This window comes from Eurosta solidaginis, chromosome 1, assembly GCF_040869045.1.
Source record: "Eurosta solidaginis isolate ZX-2024a chromosome 1, ASM4086904v1, whole genome shotgun sequence".
NCBI lineage: Eukaryota > Metazoa > Arthropoda > Insecta > Diptera > Tephritidae > Eurosta > Eurosta solidaginis.
In genome coordinates this window covers 375,943,592-375,962,073 of record NC_090319.1, presented here as the reverse complement: position 1 = coordinate 375,962,073, position 18,482 = coordinate 375,943,592, and the positions used below count along the sequence as shown (strand labels likewise).

The 18,482-nt window shown below is 36.3% G+C and overlaps 1 protein-coding gene across 5 annotated transcripts in view; it reads right to left on the bottom strand.

Annotated features, from left to right (window-relative positions):
* Cont (Contactin) overlaps positions 1-18,482 on the bottom strand; it is a 121,567-nt gene that overhangs the window by 70,172 nt on the left and 32,913 nt on the right. For all 5 annotated transcript variants that reach the window (XR_010949149.1, XM_067763116.1, XM_067763118.1 and 2 more), the window contains exons 2-5: positions 8,524-9,537; positions 7,592-8,469; positions 3,647-4,451; positions 3,414-3,580 (exon numbers count right to left, since the gene is read on the bottom strand). Coding sequence is in view for 4 of the 5 variants with exons in the window: in XM_067763116.1 (XP_067619217.1) it covers positions 3,414-3,580; positions 3,647-4,451; positions 7,592-8,469; positions 8,524-9,385 (2,712 nt within the window). In the remaining variant the exon portion in view is untranslated. The remainder of the gene's footprint in view (positions 1-3,413; positions 3,581-3,646; positions 4,452-7,591; positions 8,470-8,523; positions 9,538-18,482) is intronic.

Below are 18,482 nucleotides of genomic sequence, written 5' to 3'. Positions count from 1 at the left end.
TATGGCTGCCAACAGTAGCGTGGTTGCCAAGGCGCGTATGCGCTGACTCTTTGCTGGATGACAGCAGGTACTTCGTTTTGTCCTCATTCACCATCAAACCCATCTTTACCGCTTCTTTTTCCAGCTTGGAGTAAGCAGAACTAACAGCGCGGGTGTTTAGGCCGATGATATCAATGTCATCAGCATATGCCAGTAATTGCACGCTTTTATAGTATACTGTTCCAGTGCGGTTAAGTTCTGCAGCTAGTATAATTTTCTCCAGCATCAAATTAAAGAAATCGCACGATAGGGGGTCACCCTGTCTGAAACCTCGTTTAGTTTCGAACGGCTCGGAGAGGTCCTTCCCAATTCTGACTGAGCTGATGGTGTTGCTCAACGTCATTTTGCACAGCCGTATAAGTTTTGTCGGGAACAAATTCAGACATAGCGGCATATAGGCAGCTCCTTTTCGTGCTGTCGAAGGCGGCTTTAAAGTCGACGAAGAGGTGATGTGTGTCGATTCTCTTTTCACGGGTTTTTTCCAAGATTTGGCGCATTGTGAAAATCTGGTCGATGGTAGATTTACCAGGTCTGAAGCCGCACTGATAAGGTCCAATCAGCCGGTTCACGGTGGGCTTCAATCTTTCGCACAATACACTTGAAAGGACCTTATATGCGATATTAAGAAGGCTGATTCCACGATAGTTGGTGCATTTTGCAGTATCCCCCTTCTTGTGGACTGGGCAAAGACCACTTAGATTCCAACCGTCGGGCATGCACTCGTCCGCCCATATTTTGCTAAGCTGCTGCATGCGCATTACCAACTCCTCGCCGCCGTACTTGAATAGCTCCGCAGGCAATCCATCAGCGCCCACGGCCTTGTTGTTTTTCAATCTGGTTATTGCTATTCTACCTTAGTCATAATCGGGCGGGGGGACATATATTCCATCATCATCGATTGCGGGATCGGGTTCTTCATCTCTGCGCGGTGAATGGCTGCCTCCATTTAGGAGAGCAGAGAAATATTCCCTCCATAATCTAAGCACTCTCTGGACATCAGTTACAAGGTCGCCGTTTTCATTCCTACAGGAGTTTGCCCCGGTCTTAAAACCTTCCGTCTGTCGCCGTATTTTTTCGGGCGTTATTCCTGGTGGCTAGCAGCTCAAGCTCCTCGCACTCACGCCTTTCTGCTTCTGCTTTTTTCTTCCTGAAAAGGCGTCTCGCTTCCCTTTTCAACTCACGATAGCGTTCACACACTCCTCTTGTCGCACTCGCTTTTAACGTAGCCCTGTAGGCAGCGTCTTTTCTTTCGGCTGCAACGCTGCATTCTTCATCGTGCCAGTTGTTTTTTCGTGGCCGCCGGTAACCAATTTTTTCCTCGGCGGCAGTACGAAGTGCTTTGGAGATATGCTCCCACTGCTCCTGTATTCCTTCAGGATGAGTTGTGCTCTCAGAGAGCAGGTGTGAAAGTCGAGTTGCGAAATCGTTGGCAGCCTGTTGTTATTGAAGCTTTTCGACGTCTAGCTTTCCTTGTGTTTTTGTTCCTTGGTTTTAGCCGAGTTGAGGCGGGTGCGTATTTTGGCTGCAACGAGATAATGGTCCGAGTCGATGTTAGGTCCTCGGATCGTGCGCACATCTAAAACACTGGAGGCATGCCGTCCGTCTATCACAACGTGATCGATCTGATTACGAGTATTTCGATCAGGAGACAGCCATGTAGCTTGATGTATCTTTTTATGCATGAACCTCGTGCTGGATATGACCATGTTTCGAGCACCGGCAAAGTCAATCAGCCTCAGTCCGTTAGGAGAAGTTTCATTGTTTAAGTTTGATCTTTCCGACTGTAGGGCCAAAAACACCTTCTTTGCCCACCCTGGCGTTAAAGTCGCCAAGCACGACTTTTATATCATGACGGGGGCAGCGCTCGTATGTGCGTTCTAATTGTTCATAAAAAGTGTCTTTCACCTCATCGTCTTTCTCCTCTGTCGGCGCATGGGCGCAGATGAATGATATATTAAAAAATTTTGCTTTTATTCGGATAGCGGCGAGACGCTCGTCCACAGGCGTGAACGCCAGCACTTGGCGACAAAGTCTCTCTCCCACCACGAATCCGACGCCGAAACTGCGCTTATTCGTATGGCCACTCCAATAGATGTCACAATTTTTGACCTTCTTTCTTCCTTGCTTCGTCCAACGCATTTATTGGATGGCGGTAATGTCAGATTTTGCTTTGACGAGGACATCAACCAGCCGGGCATCTGCACCAATCCCATTCAGGGATCGGACGTTCCAGGTGCATGCCCTCAATTCATTGTCCTTCAAACGTTTGCCATGCTCGTAATCAATAGAGAGTGTATTTATCCGAGGCTTGTTGTTATATTTCATTGGAGTATGGTTTTACGTAGCGGGTTCCAAGCCCAGCGCACAACCCGCTCAGCGGGGGTGAAAATATTACTTGCACGTTTATATAGCGAGCCGCTTGCTCTAAGACAGACGCCCGCTTGCAGCCGCACCTAGAGGTGTACAGACGCTGCCGATGAGATCTCCCCCGGCTAGCCCTTAAACCGATTGTGTCAGAGTGGCCTAGCCAGGTTGTCGCCTTCTCACATTAGCTCACCGCTAAACGGATGTTTAGCGCTACCCAGAGGATACTTGGCCGCAAGCGACCGGCAGTAGTGAGCTGCATGAACCTCATGCAAAAGAATCACTCTGGCCATTCCCAGGTGAATGGCGGTCAGAAGCTTTCCCCACTTTCGTGGACTTCTACACACGGCTCCACCCTCCGTGGGTAAACTTGAACAAAATGTTACTAACTTTGGAAAAATCCTGTTCGTTCAAGCAAAACTTTTGCAACAAGAGGGCGCAATTTTGCATTTCGCTTGGACGAGAAGTTGCAAAATTGTACCCGATAAATAGGTGTCCCGGTATCTCATAATTTTTTGCACAGTAAATTCAAAAAATGGTTTTTTCGTTTTGTATTGATAACTGAAAAACTAGTTTTTTGTTGTTTTCCCATTTTGTGTGTTTGTCCGATTTGGTGGTTTTCTTATTTTGGTGTTTTTTTTTAACAAGTGGCATTATCGTCATAAGTACAAAGTAGAGAGCGCAGTGGGCGTGAAATTCTCTTTGAAATTTGCTCATGTATTGACAGTTGATCGCCGTTGAAATGACCTGTAAGATCAGTTGTGTTAACAGAAAAATCAGATTGATTAGGAATCTGTCAATTTTGACAGAATTTTGTTAACTTAAGAGCGAAAATTTCTCTTCTGTTGAAATGACTAAACTAATTTGTTCGCTTGACAAGGAACTCGGTCGAATTAATCATAATTCGATCAATTTCACCGAATCTCCGTTAAGTCAAGAACAACAGAACCGATTTGTTGATTTTACTAGCACCATTTCTTTCAGTGTACTTAGCAAACAAAGTTTCTTACAATACGCTCTTTTCCATCGTGATTATTACGCAATACTTCGCCATTACGTTTCCAAATGAAGGCTATATCAAGTAGCTCATCATACGTAGCATCACATTGTAGAAATATAAGATCATGTTCCTGTGTGGTTATACGCATTGGTGGTGTTTGTGTAAAACGTAGTTCCTCTATAAAATAAATTAAGATAAGTAAAAAAAAAATATGTTTTATATAGCAATAATTAATAAACATACGCAACACAATGACACGCGCACGTGATTCATCTGTGCCCGCCTTATTGGTTGCAATACATGTATAAAGACCCTCATCGTCCCGTGAAGTCGGTGCAATTATTAATGTACCGCTAGGTAATATACGTCGATGACCACCAGCACCAATTAGTTGTCCATCTTTCTTCCATTGAAATTTGGGACGTGGTGCTGCCTCGGGATCACAAACGATTGTTGTATTACCATTTTGTACAGCATAAATTTCTGCTTCTAGTGGCTTCTTTTTGAATGATGGTTTCATAGAAAGCACACGTAATTGTGCAGATGAGAAAGCAGTCTTTAACTGATTAGTCGCACCACATTGATACATGCCATCATCTTTATCTGGATCTAAATATTTTATGGTCAGCACATTATCTTGTATAATATAACGATCTTTATCGATGCGTTCCGTATCAAAACGTTCAGCATTTTTATACCAAGTATAATTTACATCTGGTATGGCAAAAGCTTCACAAATGAATGTTACATCACCATTATAATCTTTGATTTTATCTTTGAGTGGTATTGTGAATTGGGGTTTCATTTGTATATTAATTAATATTGATTTATGAATTGTTTTACGTGGATTCGAAATTGTGCAGGTATATTCGCCATTGTCATTCGTGGTGGCATTTTCAATAATTAACACCCGACTATTGCTTATTGTGTAAGCGTTACGCTGTAATGGTTGACCACGTCTGGTCCAATTATATGATGGTATTGGATAACCAAAAGCTACACACTCAAGACGTATTTCATCACCAGCAATGGGCGCTTCTGGAAAGACCTTAAAATATTTATGTAAATTAATGTTTTAAAATAAATATGTTTCAGGGACAGCAGTGGCGTATCCAGTGGGGCGCGTTGGGGGGATAGATCCCCACTTCGTCGCTCAACTTCTTATTTTACTTCGTAATTTATATTAAAATTACCAATTTTCCTTCTGATTTAGCAAGAAAATCGAAATCTCTATATAAGTACGTACATGGGAAGGTAATATTAATGTTTAATTTTGTCATGGAGTATACAGTACTCATGAAATTCCATATCGTCGGTCCTAACGAAGACTATCTCAGTTCGTTATTTGCGTCGAAGACTATCTCAGTTCGTTTTGATTTATGAAAAACTGACACCTTTCGCTTGTTTGCTAATTTTGTATTTTTTTGTTTTACTTATTTTTGTATTATTTTACTTTATTTTATTTTTGTTTAGTTTATCTTATTTTACTTATTTTTATTTATAAAATTAATTTAAAAAAAATAAAAACCTAAGTAATTAACACAAAAATAAACAAAATAAAATAATACAAAAATAAGTAAAATTAAACTAAATAATACAAAATTAGCAAATAAGCGAAAGGTGTAAGTTTTTAAAAAACAAAACGAACTGAGATAGTCTTCGACGCAATTTGAACTAAAATAGGCTTCCATGGAGCCAACGATATAATCACCTCAACAATTATCAAATATTTTAAATCAAAATTGCACGTGATTTTAGCAAAAAAAGATTAAGAGATTGGGTGTTAAGGAGCGAAGACTAAATTTCGTTTTATAACAAACAGAATTTTAAATAAAGCTTTTCAATTTAATTGAAATAAATGAATAATAACACAATTTAATTGAAATAATCCAAGTATTTCCCTTGAAGTATATGTATGTATATATGTATATGATGGTAAGTATTGCTTATTTATAAAGAAATACACACAGATGGTAAACCTAGTTACTGTGTGTCTTAACTTCAATTTAACTTAAAATAAATTATTGCTCACCCCCCTCCCCCCTTGGCAAAATCCTGGATACGCCACTGAGGAAAGGTAATCATTATTAGTTAAAAAGTCAAATCATTGAATAATCATTATTGTTCCATGTATATAACTTTTGGTTAAGTGTAATTATTTGTTACTGAGTTTTATTTTTCGATTGAAAATAATTAAATTTGGTTTGATTTTTGATCCCTAATAAAAATTAATTTTTATTTCATGGTTTTTACTCAAGAATAATTATTTTTTCTGATTTTTTCTTCATTTCAAATTTTGGAGTTGTGTATTTCTTTTTCGTTGTTTTTCTTCATTCTGTGCGATTAAAATGCAGTAAGGAATGCGAACGACTGGGGTTACAAAGAATCAGCACAAAACACATCTTATGAAATTGTTGTGCAGAAAACTAGTATTGCTAAATTTTCGTATGCATTGTACTCAGTTGCAACTGAAGATTGCCTCTGCATATTATCTCTACACTATTTTCCACTTCTATGACCGAAAAGTGTGTGTGTCCACGATTCACCGCAACTGATTCAGCTATAGGTTGTATACTATGTTGTTGTTGTTGGAGCGGTAAGGACACTCCCCGAAGGGCTTGGGGAGTGTTATTGAAGTTGATGGTCCTTTGCCGGATGCAGATCCGGTACATTCGGGTAACAAGCATCATAAAGCTACTAGCCCGACCATCTCGGGAACGAGTTGGTATGACCACATGAAACCTTCTAGGCCATCCCGCCATCCCACCCCCTACATCCATCAGGAGTTCGGGGTCGCCAGAGCCTCAGCTATTAATGAAACAGGATTCGCCACGGGTAGGTGAGGTTGACAATTGTGTTGGAGAAGCTATATATTGGACTGGCAACCCCTTGAGAGGGTTGCGCTAAACAACCCCTTTAATCAATTTGGTATTATAGTCGCCTTTTACGACAGGCATACTACAGCGGCCCCCTAACCCGCTGGGGCCAACAGAGGTGCGTGTCTCCGCTATTAAGCACCACCCGTTTTGTAGCGAATTATTTAACTACTACCGCGAGTCTGGTCTCCTAAATCTTATCTCAGCGTTTTTTTACGCGCAAATGTAGATGTATGTGTATTAGACTGGGTCGATTTATTAACCGATATCGCGCCATCGATTTTTCGATAGGATTTGGGCTCAGGAAAAAAAGTTCCACTACGCATACCAAAAAAAAATAATTTTCGAGCCTGCGAAATTTAATTTTTTTGACTTTTTTCTACTTTGATTTTTAAGGTTTTTTTCATGACTTACTAAAAAAATTTTCATATGTATACCCATTCCGTCCTAAAAATGTCCGCTAAAAACGTTGTAGATAAGTTTTTTTTTTTTTTTTTTCAAAAAACTGTTATCGTTAAAAAAATATTTTTTTTTTTTCAAAAAACTGTTATCGTCAAAAAAAATATTTTTTATTCAAAAAACTTTATCGTCAAAAAAAAAATTTTTTTTTTTCAAAAAACTGATCGTCAAAAAAAATATATTTTTTTTTTTAAACTGTTATCGCCAACGTTTTTAGCGGACATTTTTGGGTCGGACAAGGTATACAAAATGAAATTTCGCAGGCTCGAAAATTATTTTTTTGGGTATGCGTAGTGGAACTTTTTTCCTGAGCCCAAATCCTATCGAAAAATCGATGGCGCGATATCGGTTAATAAATCGACCCAGTTTAATGTGCATGTAAAAAAAATAACACGGCTATTTTAATTTCTTGTAAAATCAAAAAATATGTTAACATATTAATAATAAATTTTTAAAAGTAATAATAAAATAAAATTTGTTCCGGACAAATAGCCACTTCCAAAAAAATATGGAGTGAGTAAACAAGTACCGCCAAAAGTTAAATAACCTACGAAGATATGATATAATAAAATTATAGTGTAAACCTGCATATTCGGTGATTTTCGATTTTAGGGAGATACAATCGTTTTTAACAGCTTAAGTCGTCAATCTAAAATCTGTATTTTCAAGTTAGCACGTTTACACTAAAATAGCCAAGGTTTATAACGCCTTTCTGTTGTAAATGGATATAATTCAAAATTTAAAATTGTTGGGAAAACGAAAACAAAGTAATTTTTTCATAAAATCTCGAAAAATGAAAACTTCGATATTTACATTTTTTTACAATACAACGTATTATCGCACGTGAACTTACTTTTGGAAAAGTATTTGCAAATATTAGCGTTTGATAGTTGCTGTTCGGTAGAACACGCAGTGGAAAGAATGGACCATTACGTCCCGTATCAGATACCGATGTTTGTACACTACACGAATAATTTGCGCGATCAACAATTTCAATGGATGAGAAATATAGTGCGCCATCATTTGATACGAAAACACGTTGATCTTCTTGTACGAAATTTGGAAAATAATCACGTGCCCAATAATATTTCACCTCCGGGTAATGCTGTGGTGGATCACAAAATATTGATTTCCCCCAATTCATGTCAGCAGTTTCAGCTGAACGTTTAAGATTAAACTCCATAATAAAACCGAAATTCAAATGTGCACTCTCCGAGCGTATGCGTCCAAACTTATTCGCAGCTACGCAATGATATGCACCCTGATCAAGTGCTTGTTTTGGATCATAAATTATAAGATTACCACCAGAAATTGTATAACGATCATTAATTAATGGATCGATAGTTTTGTATTCGAGTGTATCATTAACATAAACTTCACGATACCAGCGATATGTAGGCGTAGGAAAGCCACCTGCTAAACAACTTAATGTAACATCATTTATCAGTCGATTCTTGCTAGTATCGAATGTGGTATCATTCGGTTGTTTGACAAAATAGGGACCGCGTGGAATTTTCTCAAAATCGCGTATATCCATGCCGTAATGATATGGACGTATATCGTCTAATTTAAGGTTAATATTTTCAGGTGTATAAAGTAATTTTGATTCGCATATAAATAAATTCAATTCTATATCATATGCAGGCATAAACATCCAGCGATCACGTTTCTTTGAAAAACCATAAACAACACGATCTCTAGTGAAAGGATTATCACCATATTGATTGGGACCTTAAAATATGTTATTATTATTATTGGTTTTTGTTCTTTTAACAAAAAACTTACCAATAAATCCACGCAAATTATTTTGATTACGATTATTTGATGAACCCGTTACAGTATTGTAAAACTGATTGGGATTATTACGATTATATTCATTCTGATACATATTTTGCACTAAAAAGCGATTATCGTGTAAATTTTCATTTTCAAGCGCTTGATCTTCATCATATGCGAAAGAGTCTTCTAAAATAAGAAATGGTGAGTTATCATCATTTGCCCAGCTATTAGGACCAGTTTGACGTGCAGATATCCAAAAGCGATTTTGTAGTTGATTTTGTATAATCAATTGCTTTAATATAAATGAATGCTTTTCAATGCTGTCCACATTGATGAGCTCAGCATTATAAGCTTTACATATTTTCTTTGCATCAAACCAGTTACGTTTTGGTGAGCGTATAAATCTATAGCATATTTGCTTAAATGATATCCAATGCTCTGGGCAGTAATTTTGTTCGTCACTGTAATTATCCAAATAGCCAATACCGGTAGATTGTATACCACGATTGAAAGGATCATAGTTATTATTACCGCCTCCATAGATCCGGCTGCCTATATTGCTACTGCCTAGGGTGTTCGATGACTGTTCATAATAGTTGTTTTGATTTGGCGGTCCTACGAGTAAGCCTCCTCCGCTTTGTTGTACATCTTGTTGTGTTTGTAACAATGGATTCTCATATTGTGAAGTAGTTTGTTGGCCTCCCTGTTGATTATTCGTATAGAGGGGATTGTAGCGTGGTTGATAATCTTTATTGTATGTTGGCTGATATGTTTGTGGATCATTGGGCGCCTGTGCTTCAGCATTCGCATCAGCGTGGCTATATATGACTAGTGCGAGCTGCATGGCGTACAATACGTTAAACGCCATATCCGCAGATTTGAATATCAATAGAATATGTGCGGTTTTTAGTATTTATGAAGTTAGAGATTCATTTGCAAAATATATGTTGGAATCTTCCTATTCTAAGGCACGCTATAAATTTCAATCAATTTTGGGTAACTGTGCTGCTTCCCAATCGTCTGAAAATAATTTTTTTTTTTTCAAAAGATTAATTTTCGAAAATTATATTTAGCTTAATAACTAAACAAATATCTATGTATATGCATGCGTATGGGGAAATTCGCCAAACTTTGGTTTTTTTGGAGACATTTTTTTTTTTTTTGAAACATGGTAGTACGCAAATATCTTTTTGTTAGGAACATTCAGGGGTAAATTGGAGCTATAGTGCATCGCCTTTACTCGTCTTACATAATGCCTCAAAAAGATATAGTCAAAAGATCGAGCAAAATATATATAAATTAAGGTCGCAATGTTAAATATACATTTGTTTTGTACCGATTATATCGAAATTTTAACAAAATATGGAGATATAATATGCAGCTGTTACCTACATATGTAAAATTTTTTTGATACACGAGCCCCGGTTTTGTAGATATCGGTAAAAATATAAAACCGAATAACCGCCAAATATTTTTTACTGCAAAGGTTGCAACACATTTATTTTAACACCCTTCTACCGATTCTTTTGAAACTTTAAAAACATATAGATATGTGAACGAAATATGTTTAGGTAAAAAAGTTTTAATACCGGAGATCCGGTTTTGGAGATATTGATAAAAATATAAACCCGGAAAACCTAAAATTTTTCTGCTTATTTAAACACTTCTTAACCGATTGTGTTGAAATTTTATCAGGATGTACATATCTATGTGGGGTATATTTAGGTAAAATTTTGTTGATACCCGAAACCCGGTTTTGGAGATATCGGAAAAAATATGAAACCGGGTAACCGTCAAATATTTCATACCCGTTTGTTAATTTTTTCTCTACACCACAGTAGTATACCATCAATTGCCTCATCTTGGAATGTTCATGCAAGGAAGGTATTGATGTTTGTACATGGGGCAAATATACGAAATTTTCGCCAAAAATTGGCATTCGTCAAAAAGTATAGAAAACATTTTTTTTTTAATTTTTGTACCAAATTTGTGTTTCTTTTCATTTACTTTTAAATAAAACCTGGTTTAAAAAAAATTTTTTTCTACACTTTTTAACGATTGCCAATTTTTGGCGGAAATTTCGTATATTTGCCCCATGTAAAAACATCAATAACTTTCCTTGCGTGAATATTCTAAGATGAGGCAATTGATGGTATACTACTGTGGTGTAGAGAAAAAATTAACAAACGGGTATGAAGTGATAAAAGTAAAATTGTAGCTGTGCTCACAAAAAAACATGATCCTGAAAAAAATTTACGCAACCAAGTGCTTCCACTTTTCTGCCTCTACCTTCAAAACTGAAAGGGGCACATCGAATTTGAAGCCCCAGGTATTTTTAGTCCCTGATAGGCTATTATCGTGCATAATCCAAATTTCAGCACTCAGTTGCCTCAAAAAGCTATAAGCAAAAACTGTCAATATTGAAAATGACAAAAAAAGTATCGATACTTTGATTGATGATAGTTTTGAGCATGGTATAAATATTACCAGGTAAAACCATTTACTCTTCTTGGCGGCCATGATGGTTTTTTGATTTTTAAAAAAATTTTAAATTCACTCTCTTAAACTTTGTGGAAATGTTGGTATGACATTTTTCACTTTTTTTAATGCCAAAAAGATAAAATGCTTATGAAATAAGTGAAAAAATATTTCGAAAAGTTTTGAAATCCGTTTTTATGTATATTGCAAACAAATTAGTTGCCAATATAGTGGATGCCTTAACACGTCCTATTTTTGCAGAGGGACAAAAGAAAAGACCTTACTTCTTAACCTCTTCTAATTAAGAAGCGAATGTTGGAGACCACTCCTATTGATTTCTCATTCATCCTTCTTCACTTGGTTGATACGTCTTTAACCCTTAAATATGCTGAAACTGCACTTCATAAGAGATCAGCAGTGTCAAATGTTCCTCGCGGTTGAAAGATAAATTCCTTAATTGGCGCTTAACCGTTTAGGAGATGCTGGTCGTTGCGTAACAAGTCACTCCAGCTAACCCTGTTTCGCGATAACTGACGCCAACAGGGGGCACCAAGAGAGATCAAAGTTTTCCCCCACCTACTTCTCCGAACTCAGTGGAGATTTTCCCATAACTTGCCCACGCCAGCAAAAGCGCTGTAGCTCTTCGCAGCTTAGCTAAACAGCATCGTTCAGTTGGAATATGATAGTTCGTGGAGGCTGAATTTACCGGCGTCTGCCGCCATGGTCTAGAGCTAGTGTGTTGGCCTATCCATCAAAAATATTTCAGAAAATGTGAATAAATGGTATCGATTGTCCCTCGGCATTACCTTGGCACCACAAGTTCGTTAGCCTTAGCAGATAAAGGTTTGGCTCGGCATAAAACATGTATTTAGGTGAGCCAGTTCGTAAAAAAATGAATACACGATACGTAGCCTTCAAATTGAATGGAAAGCTAGACCTTAATCTCCTCGGATATATGTCACACCAAATTATCTATATACATAAAAAGAAGTGTACATTTTGATTGTCACTCCATAACTCGAGAACGGCTCGACAGATTGCCATCAAATTTTTAGGAAAGATACAGGAAGGAGATTTGATGGTTAGTTGATTTTGAAATCCCAAATCGGTTTAGCCATATATGTATATATAAAAATCAAATTCTGTGTGTGTGTGTGTTCGCTATGGAAACGTATTTCCCACACATCAATCATCACCAAATTTTGGTTATGGGTTCCTTCGATCAACGGGAAGGTTTTAGGCTAAAAATAATCTCGATATATAAAAGGGGCGTGGCACCTCCCATACAAATGGAATCTTTGGTACTGCATACCTTTGAAGGTATACATGCCAGAACATTGAAATTCAATGAGGAGTTATATGAGGTCAATCCCTAACACCACCAAGAAAATGCGGAATTTGGAGAAAGGGGTCGTGGTACCTCCCATACAAATGGAATCTTTGGTACTGCATACCTTTGAAGGTATACATGCCAGAACATTGAAATTCAGTAAGGAGTTATATGAGGTCAATCCCTAACCCCACCAAGAAAAGGCGGAATTGGGAAAAAGGGGGCGTGGAACCTCCCATTCAAATGGAATCTTTGGTACTGCATAACTTTGAAGGTATACATGCCAGAACATTGAAATTCAGTAAGGAGTTATATGAGGTCAATCCCTAACACCACCAAGAAAATGCGGAATTGGGAAAAAGGGGGCGTGGAACCTCCCATTCAAATGGAATCTTTGGTACTGCATAACTTTGAAGGTATACATGCCAGAACATTGAAATTCAGTAAGGAGTTATATGAGGTCAATCCCTAACACCACCAAGAAAATGCGGAATTGGGAAAAAGGGGGCGTGGAACCTCCCATTCAAATGGAATCTTTGGTACTGCATAACTTTGAAGGTATACATGCCAGAACATTGAAATTCAGTAAGCAGTTATTTGAGGTCAATCCTTAACACCACCAAGAAAATATGGAATTGGGAAAAAGGGGGCGTGGCACCTCCCATACAAATGGAATATATTATACTGCATATATCTGGATGTCGTAATGGTAGGACAATTAAAATTGATAAGGAGCTATGTGACGTTAAGTCCTAAAACCTCCAGTAAAATGTGGAATGGGGAAAGACTATGGCTGCCGTACAAACATAAGTTATTTTAACACCTAAAGTTTGACTGCATGGTTGAGTTTAGCTGTTATGCCTTTTGGACGTTTAGTAATCTGCCGCTTCATTCCGTGAAACCCCAAATTGAGATTTTTTGAATAAAGCGGTGCGTCCGTGATTATCACATTTTGAGATTTTTTTGTGACCTTTAAATTCAATTACTTTTTATAGATTTTTCATACAAGTTTACTGCTGTTTCAATTAATTCTTCTAATAAATTGTTAAATATTTCTTTAATTTTTTCCTTCGCTTTTTTTTTTCCTCAACAATTTAACTTCAAATATAAATTCAACATTCAAACAAGTGCTTTAGTAATTTCATATGTACAACCTTAGAAGTGGTAGACAAGTGCAAAAAACTTCAGATTCAGAATCCGATTCAGATAAATCAGGCTCAAGCTACGAAAGTTTAGCTTCGTCTTCGACCGAAAAAGTCACAAACCAGGAAAATAGATTTTCTTTATCAACAGATTTTCCAGGCTTCGAAAATTCTTCCATTAAAAATTCAACTTCTAATTTAGTTTCAAATCTTAACGATTCAAATAGTGAAATATTAACTTCAACTTCTCCTACTTTAAAATCAGATCTTAACGATCCAATTAGTACAAACGTTGCTTCACCTTCTAGTTCAGCTCCAGATCTTAACGATCAAGTCATGGCAACACCAGAGGAGAAAAGAATTTTTATTAACACATGTGCTAATTCTATTACAGAAAACTACAGTGGTGATCCACTAGCACTTGATTCTTTCATAGACAAAATTGCATTACTCGAACAATTCGCTACTGCAGATTTAACCGATACTTTTATAGCGTTCTTAAAATCAAAATTAGAGGGTAAAGCTCGTGAAGCAATACCAACACAAGTAACTTCATTCAACGAAATTAAAACAGCTCTACGTAATAGGATAAAACCGGACAACTCGAAAGTTGTAGCAGGGAGAATTGCAGCGTTGCATGTTAACGGTAACAATTATACAGATTTTGTCAAAAAAGTTGAAGATTTAGCTGACTCACTTGAGCGGTCTCTTATTATTGAAGGGATCACTCAAACGAAAGCTCATGAAATGGCAGTCGAACAAACTGTTAACGTGTGTCGTTTAAACGCAAAATCCAATTTAGTAAAAACCATTTTAGCCTCAACGGCATTTACTGATCCGAAAGACGTAGTAGCAAAATTAATTGTAGAACAAAACAATGAAGTAACTGAGCGTCAGGTTTTAGCTTTTCGATCACGTGGTAACAGTACATTTAGAAATTCACGTGGTAGTTATCGAGGTTTTTACCCAAACCGCGGCTATACTGGTTATAGAAATAATAGTTCATTTTCATATAATAGTAACTATAACGGTAACAACAATCAAAGATATAGAAATTATAACGGAAATAGATATCAGAATAATCACAATAATAATACGCGTCCAAATACCAATCCTAATCCAAACAATAGTAACAATAGAAACAACAATGCAAGATCCTCAAACGGTAGAGGTCGAAACGCAAACGTTCGCGCTTTAAACGCCGGTGCCCCTCAGGAGCGAACACTGAGGGAGGACGAATTAAGCGAGTAAGCGAACTTCCCTCACCAATAGCCATCTATTGTTTAAATTTAAATTACTCTGACTTCATAGAATTACAATTAAACGAGTCACAAAAATTTTGTTCTTTCCTAGTAGACACTCAAGCCGACATTTCTTTAATAAAAATATCATGTCTAGCCAGTAATATTTCCTTAAATACGAACGATATTATTAACATTACCGGTGTCACTTCCAATTCAGTTTGCACTCTAGGTAAAATTACAGCAAATTTAAATTTTTCTAACTTTTCTATTAAACATACTTTACATGTAGTAAATGAAGACTTGAATATTCCATCCGATGGCATACTGGGTAAAGATTTTCTGAAAATTAACAAATGCATTATTAATTATGAAAGAAATAGTATTTCCTTTTGGGTAGGTAATGAAAAAGTCGCGATACCAATCCTACACGGAACAGAAGGCGACAGTTGTATCATTCCACCAAGATGCGAAATATTCAGACTTTTTGATTTAGGAGATTCACCCGAACCACTTTTCGTGGACTCGCAGGAAATTGAAAGAGGTGTTTTCACAGCTAGGTGCATTGTTAATTCCAGTAACTCAATAATTAAAGTTATAAATACCACGGATGATGTAAAGTATGTAAAAAGAAAAAGTATTCGGACAGAAAAACTTTCAAACTACAATGTTTATACAATTAGCAAGACAGAAACAGAAGACAAACGTACCAAAAAACTAATTTCGATTTTAAAAAATCAAATACCTCACCATGCTCATAGTAAATTAATTGACCTTTGCATAGATTATGCCGACATTTTCGCTCTTGACACGGACAAAATGACTTTAAATAACTTTTACGAGCAAAAACTAAGACTGACAGACAACGATCCGGTATATGTTAAAATTATAGATTGCCATACTCTCAACGCAAAGAAATAAATCGCCAAGTAAATAAGTTATTAGACAATGATTTGATTGAACCCAGTTATTCGAATTACAATAGTCCTTTGATTGTAGTCCCAAAGAAAGATACCAATGGTCAAAAAGCATATCGTATGTGCGTAGATTTTCGCGCGGTAAACAAAAAAACTCATTGCTGATAAATTCCCACTAGCTAGAGTTGACGATATTTTAGACAATCTGGGTAGAGCAAAGTATTTTTCCACATTAGATCTTTTTTCAGGATTTCATCAAATCCCCTTGCATCCTGATTCTCGTGACATTACGTCTTTCAGCACTGACCGTGGCGCATTTAGATGGAAAGTGCTTCCATTTGGCTTAAATATAGCACCAAATTCGTTCTCACGAATGATGACAATAGCTTTTTCGGGTATACCACCCAATGTCGCATTTTTGTACGTCGACGATATTATCGTCATAGGGTGTAGTGAAGCACACCACATCAAAAATATTTCAAAAGTCTTCGATACTTGTAGATCTTTCAATCTCAAACTTAACCCAAATAAATGCCACTTTTTACGACCAGAAGTTACATTTTTAGGTCATAAATGTTCAGCCAAAGGTTTGTTGCCAGACGACTCTAAAATAAACGCAATTAAAAAGTATACGAAACCGACTGACAAAGACGCAGTACGACGATTTGTCGCGTTTGCAAATTATTACAGACGGTTTATACCTAATTTTGCGTCTCTGGCAGCGCCTCTGAATCGATTAAGCAGGAAAAGAGTTGAATTTGTATGGGATGTTGAGTGCGAAAGAGCATTTTTATCTTTGAAAGCAGCGTTACTTTCATCAAAATTACTTCAATATCCAGATTTTACTAAACAATTCATTATTACCGTTGATGCTTCAACAACTGGATGTGGCGCTATTTTGAGTCAAGAACAACAAGGTAATGATTTACCAATTTGTTTCGCTTCTAAAGCATTTAATAAAGCTGAACAGAAAAAGCCCATTATAGAATTAGAGCTTTTAGCTATTTACTTTGCAATCAAGCAATTTCGACCATATGTGTATGGTACCCATTTCATTGTAAAATCAGACCATAGACCTCTAGTATACTTATTCAACATGAAAGACCCATCTTCAAAACTTTCAAGAATAAGACTGGAACTATCTGAATATAACTTTACTATTGTATATATAAAAGGTAAATCAAACGTTTGTGCTGATGCACTATCGCGTATAACAATCGATGAGATTGAAGAAGCTAATAAACAAATTTTGGCAGTACAGACAAGATCCATGACAAAAAAGGCAAACGACAAAAATTTACATAGAAAAACAGACAAAAACGACGAAAAACAACTTACTTTACATGTGTACGACAAATTTTCATTTAATTTTTCGAAAAAAGTCCCACGAATAAGATCTGCAATTACGTACGATAAAAATAATAAAACAACAAATTTAAGAATTTTTGCGCATATTAAACATAAGAAACTCGAGTTACTTAGTTTTGAGCTTGTTAACGAAATAATGACTTTAGAGAAATTACTTTCGAGGCTTGAATCAGAAACCGGCAAACACAAGATTAAGAAAATTGAATGGCCTAAAAACGATATTATGTTCGAACATTATACTATTACAAATTTCAAAAATATTGGAAATAAAATTTTAAAATCTTTAGAAATTAACCAGTGGAGACGGTTACAGATGAAGATACAAAATTAAAACTTATGAAAATTTACCATAATGATCCCATTTCTGGTGGACATTGCGGAATGAAAAGACTTTACGCAAAATTGCGAACAAAATTTTATTGGAAGAACATGACTCGTGATATATCGAAATATATCAAAAAATTGTAAGGATTGTCTTTTAAACAAGGTTAAACCTAAAACAAAAGAAAAACTTGTTTTAACACCAACTCCTTGTAAACCATTTGATATACTAGTAATTGACACAATAGGACCCTTACCTGAGTCCAAATATGGTAACAAGTTCGCACTTACCATGATTTGCGACATGACTAAATATCTGGTAACAGTCGCTGTACCAGACAAATCGGCAAAAACAATCGCTTCAGCTATTTTTGAAGGATTCATTTTAACTTACGGCACAATTAATGTCATAAAGTCAGATTTAGGTACTGAATTTAAAAATGAATTATTCGAAGAATTAACAAAGCTTTTAAATATTCAACATAATTTTTCAACTGCATACCATCATGAAACTGTTGGCACGATTGAACGTAATCATAGAGTTTTTAATGAATACTTACGTGCATATTTAAAAGATACTTTTTCTGATTGGGATGTTTATTTAAAATACTTTACTTTCCTACACAGCACTACGAGTAGCACAGTTTTCGACAATCAATTTTCGCCTTACGAGTTAGTCTTTGGGAAGAAGGCAACTTTGCCTAATGAATTGACAAAAGAAAAAATTGACCCGATCTATAATGTCGAAAACTATGCCAAATAAGTTAAGTTTAGGATGCAGAAAACGCACAAAATGGCGCAAAACCTAATTAATAAAAATAAGCTACAAAGTAAAAATATATATGATAAAACGGCACGACCTTTAATTGTAAAAATCGGAGATAAAGTACTTTTACAAAAGAACCACATCATAAGCACGAAAATATTTACCAAGGTCCTTTTATTATAACTAAAATTAACGAACCTAACGTAACTATTTTCGATGAAGTTAAAAACAAAGAAAAAGTGGTACACAAAAACCGCCTAAGTAAAGTAAATTAACATTACTCCAATTCGTTTACTTTAAATTTAATAAAAAACAAGTAAGGAAGGTTAAGTTCGGTTGTAACCGAACATTACATACTCAGTTGAGAGCTATGGTGACAACATAAGGGAAAATAACCATGTA